General features: G+C 42.3%; 1 protein-coding gene across 1 annotated transcript; it reads right to left on the bottom strand.

The window, feature by feature from the left end:
- Positions 1-504: 504 nt before the first annotated feature.
- Positions 505-23,855, bottom strand: LOC148083102 (NACHT, LRR and PYD domains-containing protein 12-like). The gene is made up of 15 exons (XM_087786252.1): positions 23,698-23,855; positions 21,775-21,853; positions 21,515-21,700; positions 20,701-20,916; positions 18,773-18,916; positions 17,381-17,459; positions 16,848-17,067; positions 14,947-16,705; positions 14,699-14,875; positions 13,396-13,569; positions 11,420-11,596; positions 2,566-2,739; positions 2,324-2,497; positions 1,954-1,997; positions 505-1,294 (listed from the first exon to the last, which is right to left on the bottom strand). Exons 1-15 carry the CDS (start codon positions 23,732-23,734, stop codon positions 750-752), a joined length of 4,185 nt encoding a protein of 1,394 aa, XP_087642378.1. The 5' UTR covers positions 23,735-23,855; the 3' UTR covers positions 505-749.
- Between the last annotated feature and the right edge of the window lie 847 nt (positions 23,856-24,702).

The raw sequence follows: 24,702 nt of genomic DNA, 5'->3' as shown, positions 1-24,702 counted from the left end.
AATGTCACTTTATGAATTCATGGCTTTTTTTTTATCCAGCAGAAAAACAACTGGATGAAAATAAAAGTCTTTCAGAACATATTTATCAAGTTTGGAGCATCTGCCTTTGATACCTCTGGAATGTTTTTCCCTCTTTTATATCCAGTCAGTTCTTTACGCTGCCGTCTCCCTCGTCTCAGCATCTTTTGAACACCACATTGATCACTTTTGATTAAAGCTGTTATTTCATCTCATAGTTTGAATTGGTCCATGAACGCACCACTTACCGTGTGGATGTGAAGTTTAGAGCGTCAGTCGACAGTTTAGCTGCTGAAGTTACTGCTGAGTGTCAACAATAGAGTCAATGATCAACTTTTGCTTCAGTTCAGAGACGAGTGTTTTCTTTGATTGTATTTCAGGTCGTCAGGTTTATGCTTCATGGAGACTGATGCACTTTATTGTCAGAATAAAAGAGAAAGAAGTGACAGAAGTATGAACGCTACACTTCATATTCATGTTGTCACGTGTGTGCATCATTAGAACATCAACCATCAGAAGATCCTGACATGTGCTCGGCTGTACTTGAGCTTCAACTCTTACAGTCGACTGAACAACAAGTGATGAAAGAGAAAGTTTCTTCAACAATTCTTCACATTCTTTCTTCCTTCAAAACAACACGTTTGTTTCAGGAGCAGATTTCTTCTTTCCTCACTGTCAGCACTTTTCATGATGATTGACAGCAGCTACACACGTTTGATGGAGGAACACACTCACACACTCAGCTCACGCACACACACTGAAGAACCAGAACCAGGAACCTCTTTGAGTCCAAATCCCAGATACAAAGGTTCAGTGGAGATGAAGAAGGTGTTGAGGGGTAGAAGAACACCATTAGAGGAGACACTGTAAAACTGCAAATATCCAGATTCATGAACGTTGATCTTCACTCTTACTCTGTGAGAAACTTCTGGACTCTTGATGATAGTTTCTATCTTATTGTGACAGAATTTATATCCTTCATCATCAGAGCAGCTCAGACTCCAGGAATAACGGTTCTGTCCAAACTCAGACTCGTCTTCTTTCCCTCCGTCTCTTCTGAGAGTCAGTGCGATAGAAGCTCCTCCTCTCCACTCCAGCTCACAGTCACATGGTCCAGTCACAGCTTCTCTGCTCATCACCTGAAGACACCGGTGGAATCTGTCGGGATGGTCCAGATAATCCTGATCCTGCGTCACAAGTTCCACCGTCCTGTTGTCGTTGGACAGTAGGAGGCGCCGGTGTGCTGTGTCCGGGTCCAGTGAGAGTGGACGGAAGTCTGAGAGAAGAAGACACGAGAGGTGATGATGGTGGAAGAACTTTCTCTTCAAGACAATCATGGACTCATTGTCCCAGCAAGCCAGGGAGGGCTGCTCTGTTTGTTGACATCTAGTGGAGATCACCATCAAAGTGAAGTCTTCTGAGACTGGGACCACCTCCAGAGAAGAACCAGGAGAACTGGAACATCCCATAATAATCGTGAGGAGATGACTGTCACATTTGATTGACACCAGTGTGTCCATATCAAGTCAGCAGCTAAACTAGCATGTAGCTAACATGATGTTTCTTCATGTTGTGGAAACATCTCTGCGTTCATCTCCACCATCATCCAGGTGAGATGCTGCACTGAGATCTTCTCACTCCACTGAGAACGTGATGATCTTCATTTGCACTCTCAAGTCAAAGAGTGAAAAGAGTGAATGAATGAGTGTGAGATGATGAGGAAAGTCAACATTGCTGCTTCTACATCTGCACGGAGGCTCCTCACCAGCTGCTGCTGGACACCATGTTGGTGACCAGTGTTCTGGGCAGTGACCTGGACTTGATGAAGCTCCATCAGCAGATTCAAGTGTAACATGAAGTCACCAACATCACAACTGCTCCACGAGAAGCTGACAGAGTTGAGGAGTTCTCATCCATCAATCAAATCAAACTTACACTTCTCATCTCCAGATGTTGATCTCTGTGGTCCACGATTCAGCCTGGAGGAAGAAACATTGAGAAGATCAGATTCATTTGACTTCAGATGTTTCATGACTTCATGCTGCTAAGTGGACGTTCTTTCATGACTGTGTTGACCACAACAAAGATGGATCTAGAAACACTCGCTCAGTCTCCACTGTCTCCTTGTTCTTCCACTGGTGTCCAGCAGGAGAACATGGAGAAGCTCTGAGAGTTGGATTCATGTGCTCAGTTCAGATGAAGAGTCTGAGGAGCGTCACACACTCACATCTCTCTGCTTCTGATCACATGTTCAGTCTGAAGATCTTTGGAGCTCAGTCAGTGAGTTCTGCTGCTCCGTCCATACCTGAGAGTCTCCAGCCTCCAGTCTGGACTCTCCAGTCCAGCAGACAGCAGCTCCAGTCCTGGTCCTCCTGGATCGTTGTAGCTCAGGTCCAGCTCTCTCAGATGGGACGGGTTAGATGTCAGAGCTGAGGCCAGAGAAGAACAACCTCCTGCTGAGATCTGACACTCTGACAGACTGTAATGAAGGAGAAACAGTTTCATTAAATCATGAGACCAGAAGAACTGAAGACATGATGTTCTGACCTGAGAGTCTCCAGGTGACAGTGTGGACTCTTCAGTCCAGCAGACAGCAGCTCCACTCCTGGATCCTTCAGGTAGTTGTCACTCAGGTCCAGTTGAGTCAGACTAGAGGACGGAGAGCTGAGGACTGAGGACAGAAGTGAACAACTTCTCTCTGTCAGTCGACATAAGATCAGCCTGTGAAAGAGACGAGTGTCGTCAACAAGTGACTTTTTCTCTATTTTGACTTGAAAGACTTGATTTGAGGAAACACTGAACTCTTTACATTCATAAGATCATCACATGATTGTGTGAATATTTGAAGACTTTTCTATCAATCAGGATCAACTTGATCAAACACATGAAATAATGATGTTTTCATCAGTTCAACACTTTCCTGACTTTGTTTCATTATTTAAAAGTGATTAATGACTCGAGACTTGACTCGGACTAGTGATTTATGACTCGAGACTTGACTCGGACTAGTGATTTATGACTCGAGACTTGACTCGGACTAGTGATTTATGACTCGAGACTTGACTCGGACTAGTGATTTATGACTCGAGACTTGACTCAAACTAGTGATTTATGACTCGAGACTTGACTCGGACTAGTGATTTATGACTCGAGACTTAACTCTGACTAGTGATTTATGACTCGAGACTTGACTCGGACTAGTGATTTATGACTCGAGACTTGACTCTGACTAGTGATTTATGACTCGAGACTTGACTCGGACTAGTGATTTATGACTCGAGACTTGACTCGGACTAGTGATTTATGACTCGAGACTTGACTCGGACTAGTGATTTATGACTCGAGACTTAACTCGGACTAGTGATTTATGACTCGAGACTTAACTCTGACTAGTGATTTATGACTCGAGACTTGACTCGGACTAGTGATTTATGACTCGAGACTTGACTCGGACTAGTGATTTATGACTCGAGACTTAACTCTGACTAGTGATTTATGACTCGAGACTTGACTCGGACTAGTGATTTATGACCCGAGACTTGACTCTGACTAGTGATTTATGACTCGAGACTTGACTCGGACTAGTGATTTATGACTCGAGACTTAACTCTGACTAGTGATTTATGACTCAGGACTTGACTCGGACTAGTGATTTATGACTCGAGACTTGACTCGGACTAGTGATTTATGACTCGAGACTTGACTCGGACTAGTGATTTATGACTCGAAAGTTGACTCGGACTAGTGATTTATGACTCGAGACTTGACTCAAACTAGTGATTTATGACTCGAGACTTGACTCAAACTAGTGATTTATGACTCAAGACTTGACTCAAACTAGTGATTTATGACTCGAGACTTGACTCGGACTAGTGATTTATGACTCGAAACTTGACTCGGACTAGTGATGTATGACTCGAGACTTGACTCTGACTAGTGATTTATGACTCGAAAGTTGACTCGGACTAGTGATTTATGACTCGAGACTTGACTCATACTAGGGATTTATGACTCGAGACTTGACTCGGAATAGTGATTTATGACTCGAAACTTGACTCGGACTAGTGATTTATGACTCGAGACTTGACTCAAACTAGTGATTTATGACTCGAGACTTGACTCAAACTAGTGATTTATGACTCGAGACTTGACTCAAACTAGTGATTTATGACTCGAGACTTGACTCAAACTAGTGATTTATGACTCGAGACTTGACTCAAACTAGTGATTTATGACTCGAGACTTGACTCGGACTAGTGATTTATGACTCGAGACTTGACTCTGACTAGTGATTTATGACTCGAGACTTGACTCGGACTAGTGATTTATGACTCGAGACTTGACTCGGACTAGTGATTTATGACTCGAGACTTGACTCGGACTAGTGATTTATGACTCGAGACTTAACTCGGACTAGTGATTTATGACTCGAGACTTAACTCTGACTAGTGATTTATGACTCGAGACTTGACTCGGACTAGTGATTTATGACTCGAGACTTGACTCGGACTAGTGATTTATGACTCGAGACTTAACTCTGACTAGTGATTTATGACTCGAGACTTGACTCGGACTAGTGATTTATGACCCGAGACTTGACTCTGACTAGTGATTTATGACTCGAGACTTGACTCGGACTAGTGATTTATGACTCGAGACTTAACTCTGACTAGTGATTTATGACTCAGGACTTGACTCGGACTAGTGATTTATGACTCGAGACTTGACTCGGACTAGTGATTTATGACTCGAGACTTGACTCGGACTAGTGATTTATGACTCGAAAGTTGACTCGGACTAGTGATTTATGACTCGAGACTTGACTCAAACTAGTGATTTATGACTCGAGACTTGACTCAAACTAGTGATTTATGACTCAAGACTTGACTCAAACTAGTGATTTATGACTCGAGACTTGACTCAAACTAGTGATTTATGACTCAAGACTTGACTCAAACTAGTGATTTATGACTCGAGACTTGACTCGGACTAGTGATTTATGACTCGAAACTTGACTCGGACTAGTGATGTATGACTCGAGACTTGACTCGGACTAGTGATGTATGACTCGAGACTTGACTCAAACTAGTGATTTATGACTCGAGACTTGACTCAAACTAGTGATTTATGACTCGAGACTTGACTCAAACTAGTGATTTATGACTCAAGACTTGACTCAAACTAGTGATTTATGACTCGAGACTTGACTCGGACTAGTGATTTATGACTCGAAAGTTGACTCGGACTAGTGATTTATGACTCGAGACTTGACTCATACTAGTGATTTATGACTCGAGACTTGACTCGGAATAGTGATTTATGACTCGAAACTTGACTCGGACTAGTGATTTATGACTCGAGACTTGACTCGGACAAGTGATTTATGACTCGAAACTTGACTCATACTAGTGATTTATGACTCGAAACTTGACTCGGACTTGTGATTTATGACTCGAGACTTGACTCGGACTTGTGATTTATGACTCGACACTTGACTCAGACTAGTGATTTATGACTCGAGACTTGACTCGGACTAGTGATTTATGACTCGAAACTTGACTCGGAATAGTGATTTATGACTCGAAACTTGACTCGGACTAGTGATTTATGACTCGAAACTTGACACGGACTAGTAATTTATGACTCGAAACTTGACTCGGAATAGTGATTTATGACTCGAGACTTAACTCTGACTAGTGATTTATGACTCGAGACTTGACTCGGACTAGTGATTTATGACCCGAGACTTGACTCTGACTAGTGATTTATGACTCGAGACTTGACTCGGACTAGTGATTTATGACTCGAGACTTAACTCTGACTAGTGATTTATGACTCAGGACTTGACTCGGACTAGTGATTTATGACTCGAGACTTGACTCGGACTAGTGATTTATGACTCGAGACTTGACTCGGACTAGTGATTTATGACTCGAAAGTTGACTCGGACTAGTGATTTATGACTCGAGACTTGACTCAAACTAGTGATTTATGACTCGAGACTTGACTCAAACTAGTGATTTATGACTCAAGACTTGACTCAAACTAGTGATTTATGACTCGAGACTTGACTCGGACTAGTGATTTATGACTCGAAACTTGACTCGGACTAGTGATGTATGACTCGAGACTTGACTCTGACTAGTGATTTATGACTCGAAAGTTGACTCGGACTAGTGATTTATGACTCGAGACTTGACTCATACTAGGGATTTATGACTCGAGACTTGACTCGGAATAGTGATTTATGACTCGAAACTTGACTCGGACTAGTGATTTATGACTCGAGACTTGACTCAAACTAGTGATTTATGACTCGAGACTTGACTCAAACTAGTGATTTATGACTCGAGACTTGACTCAAACTAGTGATTTATGACTCGAGACTTGACTCAAACTAGTGATTTATGACTCGAGACTTGACTCAAACTAGTGATTTATGACTCGAGACTTGACTCAAACTAGTGATTTATGACTCAAGACTTGACTCAAACTAGTGATTTATGACTCGAGACTTGACTCGGACTAGTGATTTATGACTCGAAACTTGACTCGGACTAGTGATGTATGACTCGAGACTTGACTCGGACTAGTGATGTATGACTCGAGACTTGACTCAAACTAGTGATTTATGACTCGAGACTTGACTCAAACTAGTGATTTATGACTCGAGACTTGACTCGGACTAGTGATTTATGACTCGAAAGTTGACTCGGACTAGTGATTTATGACTCGAGACTTGACTCATACTAGTGATTTATGACTCGAGACTTGACTCGGAATAGTGATTTATGACTCGAAACTTGACTCGGACTAGTGATTTATGACTCGAGACTTGACTCGGACAAGTGATTTATGACTCGAAACTTGACTCATACTAGTGATTTATGACTCGAAACTTGACTCGGACTTGTGATTTATGACTCGAGACTTGACTCGGACTTGTGATTTATGACTCGACACTTGACTCAGACTAGTGATTTATGACTCGACACTTGACTCGGACTAGTGATTTATGACCCGAGACTTGACTCTGACTAGTGATTTATGACTCGAGACTTGACTCGGACTAGTGATTTATGACTCGAGACTTAACTCTGACTAGTGATTTATGACTCAGGACTTGACTCGGACTAGTGATTTATGACTCGAGACTTGACTCGGACTAGTGATTTATGACTCAGGACTTGACTCGGACTAGTGATTTATGACTCGAGACTTGACTCGGACTAGTGATTTATGACTCGAGACTTGACTCGGAATAGTGATTTATGACTCGAAACTTGACTCGGAATAGTGATTTATGACTCGAAACTTGACTCGGACTAGTGATTTATGACTCGAGACTTGACTCAAACTAGTGATTTATGACTCAAACTAGTGATTTATGACTCGAGACTTGACTCGGACTAGTGATTTATGACTCGAGACTTGACTCACACTAGTGATTTATGACTCGAGACTTGACTCGGACTAGTGATTTATGATTCGAAAGTTGACTCGGACTAGTGATTTATGACTCGAAACTTGACTCGGACTAGTGATTTATGACTCGAGACTTGACTCGGACTAGTGATTTATGATTCGAAACTTGACTCGGACTAGTGATTTATGACTCGAGACTTGACTCGGACTAGTGATTTATGATTCGAAACTTGACTCGGACTAGTGATTTATGACTCAAGACTTGACTCAAACTAGTGATTTATGACTCGAGACTTGACTCGGACTAGTGATTTTTGACTCGAGACTTGACTCGGACTAGTGATTTATGATTCGAAACTTGACTCAAACTAGTGATTTATGACTCGAGACTTGACTCAAACTAGTGATTTATGACTCAAGACTTGACTCAAACTAGTGATTTATGACTCGAGACTTGACTCGGACTAGTGATTTATGACTCGAAACTTGACTCGGACTAGTGATGTATGACTCGAGACTTGACTCTGACTAGTGATTTATGACTCGAAAGTTGACTCGGACTAGTGATTTATGACTCGAGACTTGACTCATACTAGTGATTTATGACTCGAGACTTGACTCGGAATAGTGATTTATGACTCGAAACTTGACTCGGACTAGTGATTTATGACTCGAGACTTGACTCAAACTAGTGATTTATGACTCGAGACTTGACTCAAACTAGTGATTTATGACTCGAGACTTGACTCAAACTAGTGATTTATGACTCGAGACTTGACTCAAACTAGTGATTTATGACTCGAGACTTGACTCAAACTAGTGATTTATGACTCGAGACTTGACTCAAACTAGTGATTTATGACTCAAGACTTGACTCAAACTAGTGATTTATGACTCGAGACTTGACTCGGACTAGTGATTTATGACTCGAAAGTTGACTCGGACTAGTGATTTATGACTCGAGACTTGACTCATACTAGTGATTTATGACTCGAGACTTGACTCGGAATAGTGATTTATGACTCGAAACTTGACTCGGACTAGTGATTTATGACTCGAGACTTGACTCGGACAAGTGATTTATGACTCGAAACTTGACTCATACTAGTGATTTATGACTCGAAACTTGACTCGGACTAGTGATTTATGACTCGAAACATGAGTCGGACTAGTGATTTATGACTCGAAACTTGACTCGGACTAGTGATTTATGACTCGAAACTTGACTCGGACTAGTGATTTATGACTCGAGACTTGACTCGGACTTGTGATTTATGACTCGAGACTTGACTCGGACTTGTGATTTATGACTCGACACTTGACTCGGACTAGTGATTTATGACCCGAGACTTGACTCTGACTAGTGATTTATGACTCGAGACTTGACTCGGACTAGTGATTTATGACTCGAGACTTAACTCTGACTAGTGATTTATGACTCAGGACTTGACTCGGACTAGTGATTTATGACTCGAGACTTGACTCGGACTAGTGATTTATGACTCAGGACTTGACTCGGACTAGTGATTTATGACTCGAGACTTGACTCGGACTAGTGATTTATGACTCAGGACTTGACTCAAACTAGTGATTTATGACTCGAGACTTGACTCGGACTAGAGATTTATGACTCGAAACTTGAGTCGGACTAATGATTTATGACTCGAGACTTGACTCGGACTAGTGATTTATGACTCGAGACTTGACTCGGACTAGAGATTTATGACTCGAAACTTGAGTCGGACTAATGATTTATGACTCGAGACTTGACTCGGACTAGTGATTTATGACTCGAGACTTGACTCGGACTAGAGATTTATGACTCGAAACTTGAGTCGGACTAATGATTTATGACTTGAGACTTGACTCTGACTAGTGATTTATGACTCGAGACTTGACTCAAACTAGTGATTTATGACTCAAGACTTGACTCAAACTAGTGATTTATGACTCGAGACTTGACTCGGACTAGAGATTTATGACTCGAAACTTGAGTCGGACTAATGATTTATGACTCGAGAATTGACTCGGACTAGTGATTTATGACTCGAGACTTGACTCGGACTAGAGATTTATGACTCGAAACTTGAGTCGGACTAATGATTTATGACTCGAGACTTGACTCTGACTAGTGATTTATGACTCGAGACTTGACTCTGACTAGTAATTTATGACTCGAGACTTGACTTGGACTAGGGATTTATGACTCGAGACTTGACTCGGACTAATGATTTATGACTCGAGTCTTGACTCTGACTAGTGATTTATGACTCGAGACTTGACTCGGACTAATGATTTATGACTCGAGACTTGACTTGGACTAATGATTTATGACTCGAGTATTGACTCTGACTAGTGATTTATGACTCGAGACTTGACTCGGACTAGTGATTTATGACTCGAGACTTGACTCGGACTAGTGATTTATGACTCGAGACTTGACTCGGACTAGAGATTTATGACTCGAGACTTGACTCGGACTAGTGATTTATGACTCGAGACTTGACTCGGACTAGAGATTTATGACTCGAAACTTGAGTCGGACTAATGATTTATGACTCGAGACTTGACTCTGACGAGTGATTTATGACTCGAGACTTGACTGGGACTAGTGATTTATGACTCGAGACTTGACTCGGACTAGTGATTTATGACTCGAGACTTGACTCGGACTAGTGATTTATGACTCGAGACTTGACTCGAACTTGTGATTTATGACTCGAGACTTGACTCGGACTAGAGATTTATGACTCGAAACTTGAGTCGGACTAATGATTTATGACTCGAGACTTGACTCGGACTAATGATTTATGACTCGAGACTTGACTCGGACTAGTGATTTATGACTCGAGACTTGACTCGAACTTGTGATTTATGACTCGAGACTTGACTCGGACTAATGATTTATGACTCGAGACTTGACTTGGACTAGTGAATTATGACTCGAGACTTGACTCGGACTAGTGAATTATGACTCGAGACTTGACTCGGACTAGTGATTTATGACTCGACACTTGACTCGGACTAGTGATGTATGACTCGACACTTGACTCGGACTAGTGATGTGTGACTCGACACTTGACTCGGACTAGTGATGTGTGACTCGACACTTGACTCGGACTAGTGATGTGTGACTCGACACTTGACTCGGACTAGTGATGTGTGACTCGACACTTGACTCGGACTAGTGATGTGTGACTCGACACTTGACTCGGACTAGTGATGTGTGACTCGACACTTGACTCGGACTAGTGATGTGTGACTCGAGACTTGACTCGGACTAGTGATGTGTGACTCGACACTTGACTCGGACTAGTGATGTGTGACTCGAGACTTGACTCGGACTAGTGATGTGTGACTCGACACTTGACTCGGACTAGTGATGTGTGACTCGACACTTGACTCGGACTAGTGATGTGTGACTCGACACTTGACTCGGACTAGTGATGTGTGACTCGACACTTGACTCGGACTAGTGATGTGTGACGAACAAAACAACAAGAGAAAGGAAGAGAGAAATCAAGAATGGTGACAAAGATGAGTAGAAATGAAGAGATAAGAGCAGGATGTGTGATGACACTGTTCAATATTGTGATGATGATATGACTTGTGATGAAGAAGAACATGTTTCAGTTTTCATACAGTTCCTGATGTGTTTATCACACATGCTCACATCACCATGAACATTACCCTGCATTGAAATCTAGAAACAGAACAAGTTAGAACATCACAAGTGTCACTCAAATGTCTTTGAATGTATTTGAGATCAGTAAATATGTGTCAACATACTGAACAGCACGACCCCAGCAGAAGTCAAAATAAACAAAGTTCAAGTGTCAGAACCTGCTGAAGACTGATGTCACTTAGAATCAGCTGCTTCATTGAAGAACAAACTGAAGACAAAACTTTGACTCTCTGGAGTCTCACCTCTGACTTTCACATTTCAGCTCTGAAGCTGTAGAAATGATGTTCTGACCTGAGAGTCTCCAGGTGACAGTGTGGACTCTTCAGTCCAGCAGACAGCAGCTCCACTCCTGGATCCTGCAGGTTCAAGTTGTGACTCAGGTCCAGTTGAGTCAGACTAGAGGACGGAGAGCTGAGGACTGAGGACAGAAGTGAACAACTTCTCTCTGTCAGTCCACAGTAGTTCAGCCTGTGAAAGAGACGAGTGTCGTCAACAAGTGACTTTTTCTCTATTTTGACTTGAAAGACTTGATTTGAGGAAACACTGAACTCTTTACATTCATAAGATCATCACATGATTGTGTGAATATTTGAAGACTTTTCTATCAATCAGGATCAACTTGATCAAACACATGAAATAATGATGTTTTCATCAGTTCAACACTTTCCTGACTTTGTTTCATTATTTATAAAAGTGTCACATGATACACAGAGACTGTTGTGAGAGGATTGATGTTGTTTTTATACCAGAAACAAACACAAGAGAAGAAGAAAAACTAAAGTCACAATAGAAATAAATGAATAAAAGTGATTTATGACTCGAAACTTGACTCAAACTAGTGATTTATGACTCGAGACTTGACTCAAACTAGTGATTTATGACTCGAGACTTGACTCGGACTAGTGATTTATGACTCGAAACTTGACTCAAACTAGTGATTTATGACTCGAAACTTGACTCAAACTAGTGATTTATGACTCGAGACTTGACTCAAACTAGTGATTTATGACTCGAGACTTGACTCGGACTAGTGATTTATGACTCGAAACTTGACTCGGACTAGTGATTTATGACTCGAAACTTGACTCGGACTAGTGATTTATGACTCGAGACTTGACTCGGACTAGTGATTTATGACTCGAAACTTGACTCGGACTAGTGATTTATGACTCGAAACTTGACACGGACTAGTAATTTATGACTCGAAACTTGACTCGGAATAGTGATTTATGACTCGAGACTTGACTCAGACTAGTGATTTATGACTCGAAACTTGACACGGACTAGTGATTTATGACTCGAGACTTGACTCAGACTAGTGATTTATGACTCGAAACTTGACTCGGACTAGTGATTTATGACTCGAAACTTGACTCGGAATAGTGATTTATGACTCGACACTTGACTCGGACTAGTGATGTGTGACTCGACACTTGACTCGGACTAGTGATTTATGACTCGAAACTTGACTCGGACTAGTGATGTGTGACTCGACACTTGACTCGGACTAGTGATGTGTGACTCGACACTTGACTCGGACTAGTGATGTGTGACTCGACACTTGACTCGGACTAGTGATGTGTGACTCGACACTTGACTCGGACTAGTGATGTGTGACTCGACACTTGACTCGGACTAGTGATGTGTGACTCGACACTTGACTCGGACTAGTGATGTGTGACTCGACACTTGACTCGGACTAGTGATGTGTGACTCGACACTTGACTCGGACTAGTGATGTGTGACTCGACACTTGACTCGGACTAGTGATGTGTGACGAACAAAACAACAAGAGAAAGGAAGAGAGAAATCAAGAATGGTGACAAAGATGAGTAGAAATGAAGAGATAAGAGCAGGATGTGTGATGACACTGTTCAATATTGTGATGATGATATGACTTGTGATGAAGAAGAACATGTTTCAGTTTTCATACAGTTCCTGATGTGTTTATCACACATGCTCACATCACCATGAACATTACCCTGCATTGAAATCTAGAAACAGAACAAGTTAGAACATCACAAGTGTCACTCAAATGTCTTTGAATGTATTTGAGATCAGTAAATATGTGTCAACATACTGAACAGCACGACCCCAGCAGAAGTCAAAATAAACAAAGTTCAAGTGTCAGAACCTGCTGAAGACTGATGTCACTTAGAATCAGCTGCTTCATTGAAGAACAAACTGAAGACAAAACTTTGACTCTCTGGAGTCTCACCTCTGACTTTCACATTTCAGCTCTGAAGCTGTAGAAATGATGTTCTGACCTGAGAGTCTCCAGGTGACAGTGTGGACTCTTCAGTCCAGCAGACAGCAGCTCCACTCCTGGATCCTGCAGGTCGTTGTCACTCAGGTCCAGTTGAGTCAGACTAGAGGACGGAGAGCTGAGGACTGAGGACAGAAGTGAACAACTTCTCTCTGTCAGTCGACACTCGATCAGCCTGTGAAAGAGACGAGTGTCGTCAACAAGTGACTTTTTCTCTATTTTGACTTGAAAGACTTGATTTGAGGAAACACTGAACTCTTTACATTCATAAGATCATCACATGATTGTGTGAATATTTGAAGACTTTTCTATCAATCAGGATCAACTTGATCAAACACATGAAATAATGATGTTTTCATCAGTTCAACACTTTCCTGACTTTGTTTCATTATTTATAAAAGTGTCACATGATACACAGAGACTGTTGTGAGAGGATTGATGTTGTTTTTATACCAGAAACAAACACAAGAGAAGAAGAAAAACTAAAGTCACAATAGAAATAAATGAATAAAAGTCATGAGAAAAACAAAGATGTTTGTAGATTATTTTTGAAGGTTGTTTATCAATCAATACATCGATCAACTTGTTTTCATCTGGTGACACCTTTTATTTGTGATTCATGAAAATGTCTCAATTGAAGATTTCTATCAAGTTTTCTTTCTATAAACTTGTTATTTTCTACTTCTAATTATGTTTTCATTCATCAAAGTCTTCAAAGTTTCCCTCCATCATTGTTCAAACATGTGTCGTTTCTTTAAATCTCCAGGTTTCAAATGTTTTCTCTGTATTTCCAGGTTTGAATATGGAGGCCTGCGAGGGTCAAATCAAGAGTTTACTCACCTTTTCATTGATATTTGGAAATAATCTCCTTCCATGTTTCAAGACAATACTTTTGGCAGAGATGGAGACTCGAGTCACACCTATGACTCGTGACTGAGACTCGGAATTTGTGACTCGAGTCAACTGGGACTTATTCATAGTGACTCGACTCATACTAGTTATTTGTGACTCAAGTGTCGACTAGGACTAGTGATTTGTGACTTAAGACTTGACCTAAACTAGTGATTTGTGACTCGAGACCTGAGTCGTCCTTGTGATTTGGGGCTTGAGAGTCGACTCAGATTCTGGATCTGTTACTTGAGACTTGACTCGGACTAGTTATTTGTCACTTCAGTGTTCACTGGGACTAGGAATGTGTGACTTGTGAGTTGATATGAGAATTAACTTTAACTTGTGATTCGAGAGTCGACTCCTACTAGTTACTTGTGACTCAAGCTCTGAAGCTGTAGAAATGATGTTCTGACCTGAGAGTCTCCAGGTGACAGTGTGGACTCTTCAGTCCAGCAGACAGCAGCTCCACTCCTGGATCCTGCAGGTAGTAGTTGTGACTCAGGTCCAGTAGAGTCAGACTAGAGGACGGAGAGCTGAGGACTGAGGACAGAAGTGAACAACTTCTCTCTGTCAGTTTACAGTCTCTCAGCCTGAAAAAAATGAAACAGGAAATCAAACGTTGATGTTTATATCTTCAGAGATGTTCCAATGATCCTCTTACAGAACTTTATGTGAAGCTTGAACCATCGGCAGAAGCCTCTCAAGAACCTCCTCTGAAGCAGAGTATTTCTTCAGGTCAAACTCGTCCAGATGTTCCTCTGAGGACAGTAAGATGAAGGCCAGGGTGGACCATTGAGCAGGAGACAGTTGATCTGTGGAGAGACGTCCTGATCTCAGCTGCTGTTGGACCTCCTCCACCAGAGAAGTGTCCTTCACTTCATTCAGACAGTGGAACAGGTTGATGATTCTCTCTGGAGACACATTCTCACTGATCTTCTTCTTGATGAGCTTTGCTGTGTCCTGATTGGTCCAAGAGCTTCTTCCTGTTTGTTTCAATAAACCTGTCAGGAGACTCTGGCTGGTCTGCAGAGAAAGACCCAGAAGGAAGCGCAGGAACAAGTCCAGATGTCCATTTGGACTTTCTACAGCATCATTGATTTCTTTCTGGTAGAACTTTTCTATGTCAACGATTCTTGACTGCAGGTTGACTTCAGAGTTGAAGAACTTCTGGTGAACATGAAGAGCAGCCAGAAACTCCTGAAGACTCAGGTGGATGAAGCAGAACATCTGGTCCTGGTACAGTCCTCTCTCCTCTCTGAAGATCTGAGTGAACACTCCTGAGTGAAGTGAAGCAGCTGTGATGTCGATGTCACTCTCTGTCAGGTCTGATTCATAGAAGACCAAGTTTCCTTTCTTCAGGTGCTCAAAAGCCAGTTTTCCCAGAGACTCCATCATCTTGCTGCTCTCAGGATCCCAAACTGTGTCTGTCCAAGCTGCTCCATGGTACTTCAGCTTCTTGACTTTGGACAGAACCAGCAGGAAGTAGATGAACATCTCAGTCAGGGTGTTGGGCAGCTGTCCTGTGTCTCCGCTCTTCAACATGTCCTCCAGAACTGTGGCAGTGATCCAGCAGAAGATCGGGATGTGACACATGATGTGGAGGCTTCGGGAGGTCTTGATGTGAGAGATGATGGTGCTGGTCTGCTCCTCATCACTGGACCTCTTCCTGAAGTACTCCTCCTTCTGGAGGTCAGTGAACCCTCTGACCTCTGTCACCATGTCCACACACTCAGGAGGGATCTGATTGGCTGCTGCAGGTCGTGTGGTCATCCAGAGACGAGCTGAGGGAAGAAGATTCCCTCTGATGAGGTTTGTCAGGAGGACGTCTACTGAGGTGGACTCTGTAGCTGCTGTCAGGACCCGACTGTTGAGGAAGTCCAGAGGGAGTCGACACTCGTCCAGACCGTCAAGGATGAACAGAACCTCGAGTCCTTCAAAACTGCTGAGATCTTTGGTTTCAGGAAAGAAAAGATGAACAAGTTCCACCAAACTCAACTTCTTCTCTTTCAGCAGGTTCAGCTCTCTGAAGGTGAAAGGAAACATGAAGTGGAAGTTCTGGTGGGCTTTGCCTTCAGTCCAGTCCAGAGTGACCTTCTGTGTCAGGAGGGTCTTCCCAATGCCAGCCACGCCCTTCGTCAGCAGGCTCCTGATTGGTGGGTCTCTCTCAGGTGAGGCTTTAAAGAGGTCTTCTTGTCTGATGGTGGTTTCTGGTCTGGTCTGGTTCCTGGTGGCTGCTTCGATCTGTCGGACCTCGTGCTCCTGGTTGACCTGGTCTGTGCCCCCCTCAGTGATGTAGAGCTCCGTGTAGATCTGATTCAGAGGAGCAGAGTTTCCTGCTTTAGCGACCCCCTCAGACACACTGTGGAACTTCTTCTTCAGGCTCCTCTTCAGCAGTCGTTGAATCTTTTCTACACGACTTCCTGAAGAAGAGAAGTCACATGAGTCACACGATTCTAGAAGCTGAAGATCAATCTTCTCATCAGCTGCAGGAATTTCAATCTCAAATGTTCTAATAGATTCAAGACTTCATTTTCAGCAGGTTGAAGGTTCAAATCCTCTTACTTCCCCACAGAAGACCAGCAAGCTCCTCCTGCTTCATGCTCCTCAGGAGGTTCAGGATGATCTTCAGGAAATCTTCTCTGTTGCTCCTCATCTGCTCCTCTTCACACTTCAACTCCTCCTCTTCCTCATCATCCAGGTGTTTCTGCTCACCTGGTCTGAGAAACTTCTTCACTCTCTCCAGTTCCTCCTTCACCAGGGTCATGACCTTGTCCTCCAGCAGCTGAAACACAAACATGTGACTTGATCATGTGACCTACAGAGGTCACCAGAGGTATGTCTCAGTCCAAGTCTAACCAGGACCTGTTGAGCAATACTTTCTTCAAGAGTAGGACCAGAGAGTCTGAGTCACATTCAAATCTCATCTTCTCTCTAAAACTAAACAAGAGTCTCAGCCACACCAGACCTTCTACTTCATGTATGAAGCTGACAGGTGGAGTTGTCCAGGATCAGAGCTTCATGAAGCAGCAGAAGCAGCTGACTGGTGAGTTAGCAGCTGTTGTAGTCAGCAGGTGAGGCTGAAGACTTGAACGTACCTGAAGTGTGGAGTCCACATCTGTCTGATGCTGCTGGACACACTGGAGACTGAGAACATCCGAGACCTGCTGATCCTCTCTGTGAAGAACATCAGGCCGTCAATAAGTTCTGTCTACTTCTACAAGGACACCAATGATCTGAGCAAGACTCTGACTCTTCCATGTGCAGACCACCTAAGATAGAATCTTCCACATTCATGGAAAACCAGGTGAAACACAAGTTTGTCTCACACTTCAGTCGTGATTTCATTCTCATGGCTGCAGTTTGTTGCTTCTTCTCTTGTGAGTCGACTTTCCTCCACGACTGTCTGCAGCACTTTTGACGAGCAGTTCGTGAAGCTCAATAAAAGAGAAGTTTTGAGCTGCATTGACTCATGAACATCTTCAGTTGAAGTCACCAAGAGTCACTAACTGCTGATAGAAACACACACAGCTGTGAGTGAAAGAATGATTGTTGAGGATCAACTAACAGTCTTTGACGACTCAAACATTCCCTCAATCATTGAATCAGTGACTCTTAAATCACTTGAAGTATTTTCTCTTATCAGTGACCTTCATCTGAGGCGCTCATATGATCCACGTGAATGTTGCATCACAAGAAAAACACTCAAATCAAACTTGACTTTTGATGAATATTTCATCACGTTTGTTGTGTGTCAAGTTTCACAAGACTTCAGGTGGAGGAGAAGAAAAGTAGTTGCACTATTTAGAATTCTTCTTCTTGACTCAACAACTGAAGAGACTGTTGGTCGTCACATGATACAAACTTCTTCAACAACAGATGGAATGATCCAGTGAAATGAATTCACTGTATTTGACATCAAGTTGTGGATTTCTTCATGAGTCCAACAGCACCTGTCTGTCCCACAGCAGCTGCACATGCAATATTCTGTGGTGAATGTAAAATAAACATTCAATTGAAATACTGCAAACACTGCCATTAATTCTCTCCCTCTCTGTCTCTCTTTCACCAGCAGTTTCCACTGCTTCGATGATGACACCCAGCTCTACCTTCCATGCAAACCCAACTCGTCACTTCCACCCCCACACTGGAACTCTCTCTCCCTCTTTACAGCTCAGCTCAAAACCACCTGTATTGTGTGATTTTATTGTATTGTGTGATTGTATTGTATTTGTGATTTTATTGTATTGTGTGATTGTATTGTATTTGTGATTTTATTGTATTGTGTGACTTTATTGTATTGTGTGATTGTATTGTATTTGTGATTTTATTGTCCAGCGACCTTGAGTCTCCTGAGAGGTGGTTTTAAATAAGATTTATTATTATTGTTATTTTCTTCTTCCTCTCATGTGTATAGATATACTGTATAGTTTTCTCTGCATATTTAAATAAACACTAGATGTTCTCATGTTGCTCCTGTTGTCTCTCACCTCTGATGCTTCTGTTCACCTTTGAAGTTAATTATTCTTCCCATAGATCTGTCACTCTTCAGAGACACACAGCTGGGAGCAGGTCCAGGTCCAGGTCCAGGTCCAGGTCCAGGTCCAGGTCCAGCAGATGTACGTAGCTTTGATCTGAACACACACAAGTAGCAGTAAGAAAATGTTTCCAGTATTTGAAGGTGTGATGTGTTACGACCTCCACTGATCAGATTTAGCCTCTAACAGAAAAGGTGAGCTCCAAGTACCGTAACTTTGGTTGTTTTGTTTGGATGTTTTAAAAACCTAACATTAAAAACCTAACTCATTGTTGCAAAATGATGAGATTTTTGCTCGGCCTACTTGCCCATGAGTGCCTTTTCCTTGTGTTGCCCTTTTGTTTCTGTGAGCCAGTATTTAAGTTGATTATTATTATTATTATTATTATTATTCAAAAGTGTTAAAACTAAGATGTGTTATTCCTTTTTTTTCTTATTTCTTTTGGAATAGAGGGGAGATTCATCAACGAACGCATGTCACTCGCACGGTTGCACAAGGTGAAAGTAAGTGGTCCACACGTGTCACTTGTCCGTGAGCGGTTGCGCGCATCGTACGTTGTAAGTGAGTTATATGTGCTTTTAATGTACGATCCCAGTGCGATTGTTGTTACACGTTATTGTACGAATGTCCCAATTAGCAGTGTGCAAAAATGTAGTGCGCAATGAGCACTCAACTGTGCACTCAAATGGCCGGAAAATTGAGTGTGGATCGATTCCACCTGTAACCCACTGTTTACACTGAGTGATGTGCTTTGTGTTGTGCTTGATTTAAATGTATTATATTCAAATGATGAACCCTTTAACTTATCATTGAATATTTATTTTCGGTGATGGCATGACTGTCAGCTGAGACTGGGACTTTTTAAACAACGTTTTACAGCGTGACACAGCAAGTTTTTTTATGGGGGACAACGGCGATCCAAGGGTGTGAACAACAGAATCAAGCATTGGTGATTGTTCTGTCAGACAGTCGAGACCAAGCGTCCAGAGCAGAGTTAAAGAGTTTGGCGGTATTGCGCAACTCGCGTAACAACTTGTTGACGTCTCACAGCTGACAGGATCGCCAACACCACCTGAAGCCGGTTAGCTGGATAAGCTAACCAACCACCTCCAAGTCCCCTCGACTAGGAACCCGCGTCGATCCACCAGATGCTCAGGTACCTTTTTATTTACTGGCTTTGCGAAGCGAAGCGGCCTCATCGTTTTTGGACTCAACGCGCCCGAGCGACGATTCAGGCCTGCAACGTTTATTTTGAATACTGATGGACAAACTGGTGACTATTTTGAGTTTGCACTGCTTTATCAAGTCACATCTTTAGTTTAAATTGATTGTGGGGTTTTGTGTGCCTTTGTCTATTATAAGTAAATTGGCGAATTCGGGGTCCCGCATTCTACTAGGTAGAGCAGGATCGCTACACACCCTTAACAGCCGCCATCTTAGTGACGTAGATGAAGCTAAACTGAAGCTACGTCACTGACGACGCATCTTTGGAGCAGATACCGACGTAAATGTCTAGAGAAAACAGTCATTTTACCACAAAACAACAGTAATCAATTTTCAAAAAAGTGCTGTCAAGTGTCGTTGATAGTGTTCTAACAGGCCTGGATGCTTTAACAGTTTTTTCTCCCGACAACAGCCAGGTGGAAAAATAAGAAACACTGCAAAAAATCATCAGACACTTCCTCACCTTAATCACATGCAATATTCTGTGGTGAATGTAAAACAAATATTTAAGTGCAATACTGCAAACACTGCTTTAATTCTCTCCCTCTCTGTCTCTCTTTCCTTCTTCCTCTCATGTGTATAGATATACTGTATAGTTTTCTCTGCATATTTAAATAACTACTAGATGTTCTCATGTTGCTCCTGTTGTCTCTCACCTCTGATGCTTCTGTTCACCTTTGAAGTCAATATCTCTTCCCATAGACCCGTCACTCTTCAGAGACACACAGCTGGGAGCAGGTCTAGGTCCAGGTCCGGGTCCAGGTCCAGGTCCAGGTCCAGGTCCAGGTCCAGGTCCAGGTCCAGGTCCAGGTCCAGGTCCAGGTCCAGGTCCAGGTCCAGGTCCAGGTTCAGCAGATGTATGTAGCTTTGATCTGAACACACACAAGTAGCAAGTTTTCCTTGTGTTGCCCTTTTGTTTCTGTGAGCCAGTGAGCGGAGAAGATCATCGAGACACCACTCCCCCCCATCCAGGACGTTGCAAAATCTCGCTGCCTGAACAGAGCCTACAGGATTCTGTCTGACCCCAACCACCCCCTCTATGGACCGTTCTCTCTCCTGGCATCTGGCAGAAGGTTCCGCAGTATCCTCTGCGTAACAGAAAGATTTAGCAACAGCTTCTTCCCTCCGGCCATCAGACTGCTGAATGCAATATAACTTCCATCAATGCACTATTTAAAACGTAATTTATTTGTTCTATTTATATTTATATTGCACTATTTTCAGCCAGGCCGAAAAATAAAAAACACTGAACACTGCAAAAAATCACGAGACAATACCTCACCTTAATCACATGCAATGTAAAACAAATATTTAATTGCAATACTGCAAACACTGCAATTAATTCTCTCCCTCTCTGTCTCTCTGTCTCTCTTACCTTCTTCCTCTCATGTGTATAGATATACTGTATAGTTTTCTCTTCATATTTAAATAACTACTAGATGTTCTCATGTTGCTCCTGTTGTCTCTCACCTCTGATGCTTCTGTTCACCTTTGAAGTCAATATCTCTTCCCATAGACACGTCACTCTTCAGAGACACGCAGCTGGGAGCAGGTCCAGGTCCAGGTCCAGGTCCAGGTCCAGGTCCAGGTCCAGGTCCAGGTCCAGGTCCAGGTCCAGGTCCAGGTCCAGGTCCAGCAGATGTACGTAGCTTTGATCTGAACACACACAAGTTGAAGTGAGAAAATGATTCCAGTATTTGAAGGTCTGACAGGAGAAGTGATCTTCTCACCTCTGAGCTCTGGTCTGACTGTCATGGTCTTCACCCAGAAGTTTTTTAGAGGGAGGATCTTCCTCCTCTGTGTCCACACCTGCACACAAACACAACAGCATCATGGATCTAATGGTTCTGGTCAACAAGTCAACTTGGGTCCATCGCGTTGAAGCAGCAGCAGAACAAAGTCATGAGAGATGAAAGAAGACGTGGACAGAAGACTGTCTCTCACATGTGATGTCAACATTCTACATGAGGAAGAAGGAGGTGTGACCACATAGATGGTTGTGTCTAAACTCTGAGGAGTCATGTTTATCAATCAGCTTCATCATCATGAACAGGAAGTGATGTAGTATCAGGAGCTATGAGGAGCCATCATGAAGAATTACTGGTTACATTTGAATTCAACTGAAAAAATGTTTGTTACTTGTTCAAACATTTTCACAATAAAGATTCATTCATTCACCTCACAACCACACTCTTGATTCATTCATTCACCTCACGAAGAAACTCTTCATTCATTTATTCACCTCACGACCACACTCTTGATTAATTTATTCACCACAATCTTCATTCATTTATTCACCTCACAACCACACTCTTGATTCATTCATTCACCTCACGACCACACTCTTGATTAATTTATTCACCTCACGAAGAAACTCTTCATTCATTTATTCACCTCACGACCACACTCTTGATTCATTTATTCACCACAATCTTCATTCATTTATTCACTTCACAACCACACTCTTGATTCATTTATTCACCTCAGGAGCACACTCTTGATTCATTTATTCACCACAATCTTCATTCATTTATTCTCCTCACGACCACACTCTTCATTCATTTATTCACTTCACAACCACACTCTTCATTCATTTATTCACCTCACGACCACACTCTTGATTCAATTATTCCTCTCCGGCCACACTATTGATTCATTCATTCACCTCAGTCTTGATTCATGTATTCACCTCAGTCTTGATTCATTTATCCACCTCACTCTTGATTCATTTATCCACCCAACTCTTGATTTGTATATTCACCTCACTCTTGATTCATTTATTCACCTCAGTCTTGATTAATGTATTCACCTGACTCCTAACTAATTTATTCACCTCACAAACTCAATCTTTATTCATTTATTTACCTCACTCCTGAATCGTTTATTCACCTCAGTCTTGATTCATGTATTCACCTCACTCATGATTCATCTATTCACCTCACTCTTGATTCATTTATCCACCCACTCTTGATTCATTTATTCACCTCAGTTTTGATTCATTTATTCACCTCACTCTTTATTCATCTCACTCTTGATTCATGTATTTACCCCAGTCTTGATTCATTTATTAACCTCACAAACTCACTTTTGATTCATTTATTCACCTCACTCTTGATCAAGGTATTCACCTCACTCTTGATTCATTCTTGATTCACCTCACTCTTGAGTCATGTATTCACCTCACTCTTGATTCATTTATTCACCTCACTCTTGATTCATCTCACTCTTGATTCATGTATTTACCCCAGTCTTGATTCATTTATTAACCTCTGTCTTGATTAATTCATTCACCTCACTATTGATTAATTTATTCACCTTAATCTTGATTCATGTATTCACCTGAGTCTTAATTAATTAATCTACCTAACAAACTCACTCTTGATTAATCTATTCACCTCACTTTTTATTCATTTATTCACCTCATTCTTGATTCACCTCAGTTTTGATTCATTTATTTACCTCAGTCTTGATTCATTTATTAACATCTCTCTTGATCCATTTATTCACCTCACTCTTGATTAATGTATTCACCTCACTCTTGATTCATTTATTCTCCTTACTCTTGCTTCATTTATTCACCTCACAAACTCACTCTTGACTCATGCATTCACACTCTCACTGGGGAACATGACAACATGAAGAAAGTCACTGACCTGTGAGCAGCTCTCTGCTCTGAAGACTTGTGTCCATGTTTGTAGGTGAAACTTCCAGGTGAGCTCAGCTCCTTCTGATCCAGACTCAGGGAAACACTGATGAACCGTCAGTGAGGAGGTGTGTCTGTCAGAGACATCAGTACAACATAGTGTGTTGTTGACTCACACTTTTATAACATAGTTCAACAACAAATCATGTGCCACAAGGATAAAGACGTTTGACAAGTTCAGTCACAATCTTGATCTAGAAGAAGGAATGCAGTCTTGTTCACCTGTCGCTGCCACACCTGTCGCTGACACACCTGTCGCTGACACACCTGTCACAAACACAGCTTTATCTCTTCCATTTGTTTATTATCCAGTTGTATCTAGTTTTGTCCTTTTTATCCAAACAATCCAAATGCTGCACATGTCCTCCAGGTGTCTTCAGCTTCGCACACTTGACAGAAGCTTCCATGACAGTGATGGACAAACACATCAGCACTTCTGAAGCATCATTGACATGTGATCTTTTCACCACAAACTCTTCGTTGTGTTTGTGGAATACTCTTGGCCACCGGGTGGTAGTATATAACCATTATACGTTGACTGAGTTGGTAGTCGGCCATCTTGTTCGTGTTTATGACGGTGGTTGGACGTTAATCCCGTAGTTGTAACGGCTCAGGAATAAGTGCTACTCAGGCCCCTTTCAAAGTTTGGGGAGCCAAGCTTAGAGGTCAATCACCGTATCGATCGACGAGCCTGTCGGACTGGGAGGCGGAGCCAACTCCCAAGGCCCCGTCCAGGGACCTCTGGTCTCTGGAGGAGTTCCTGGCCTGTGGTTTCTCGCACAATGACCTCCACTTGGAAGGTCTGATCATAACCTGGTCCACCTTCAGTCACAGTACACTCCTCAGGTGCAGAGACAGACTGTGACCACTAGGACAATCAGAAAGTGGACACCAGCTGTGGAGGACGCCATCAGAGACTGCTTTGACACCACAGACTGGGATGTGCTGCTGAGGT

The sequence above is a fragment of the Callionymus lyra genome, chromosome 3, assembly GCF_982586985.1.
Source record: "Callionymus lyra chromosome 3, fCalLyr1.hap1.1, whole genome shotgun sequence".
Taxonomy (NCBI): domain Eukaryota; kingdom Metazoa; phylum Chordata; class Actinopteri; order Syngnathiformes; family Callionymidae; genus Callionymus; species Callionymus lyra.
This window is presented reverse-complemented; position numbering and strand designations above follow the sequence as displayed.

Bases quoted from the DNA above. Each gene is read 5' to 3' on its own strand.
- LOC148083102 (XM_087786252.1), bottom strand. From the start codon at position 23,734: ATGGACACAAGTCTTCAGAGCAGAGAGCTGCTCACAG. The intron at 20,917-21,514 runs GTGAGAGACAAC...GTGTGTGTTCAG, and splicing joins GGTGAACAGAAGCATCAGAG to ATCAAAGCTACATACATCTG. The intron at 18,917-20,700 runs GTGAGAGACAAC...GTGTGTGTTCAG, and splicing joins GGTGAACAGAAGCATCAGAG to ATCAAAGCTACGTACATCTG.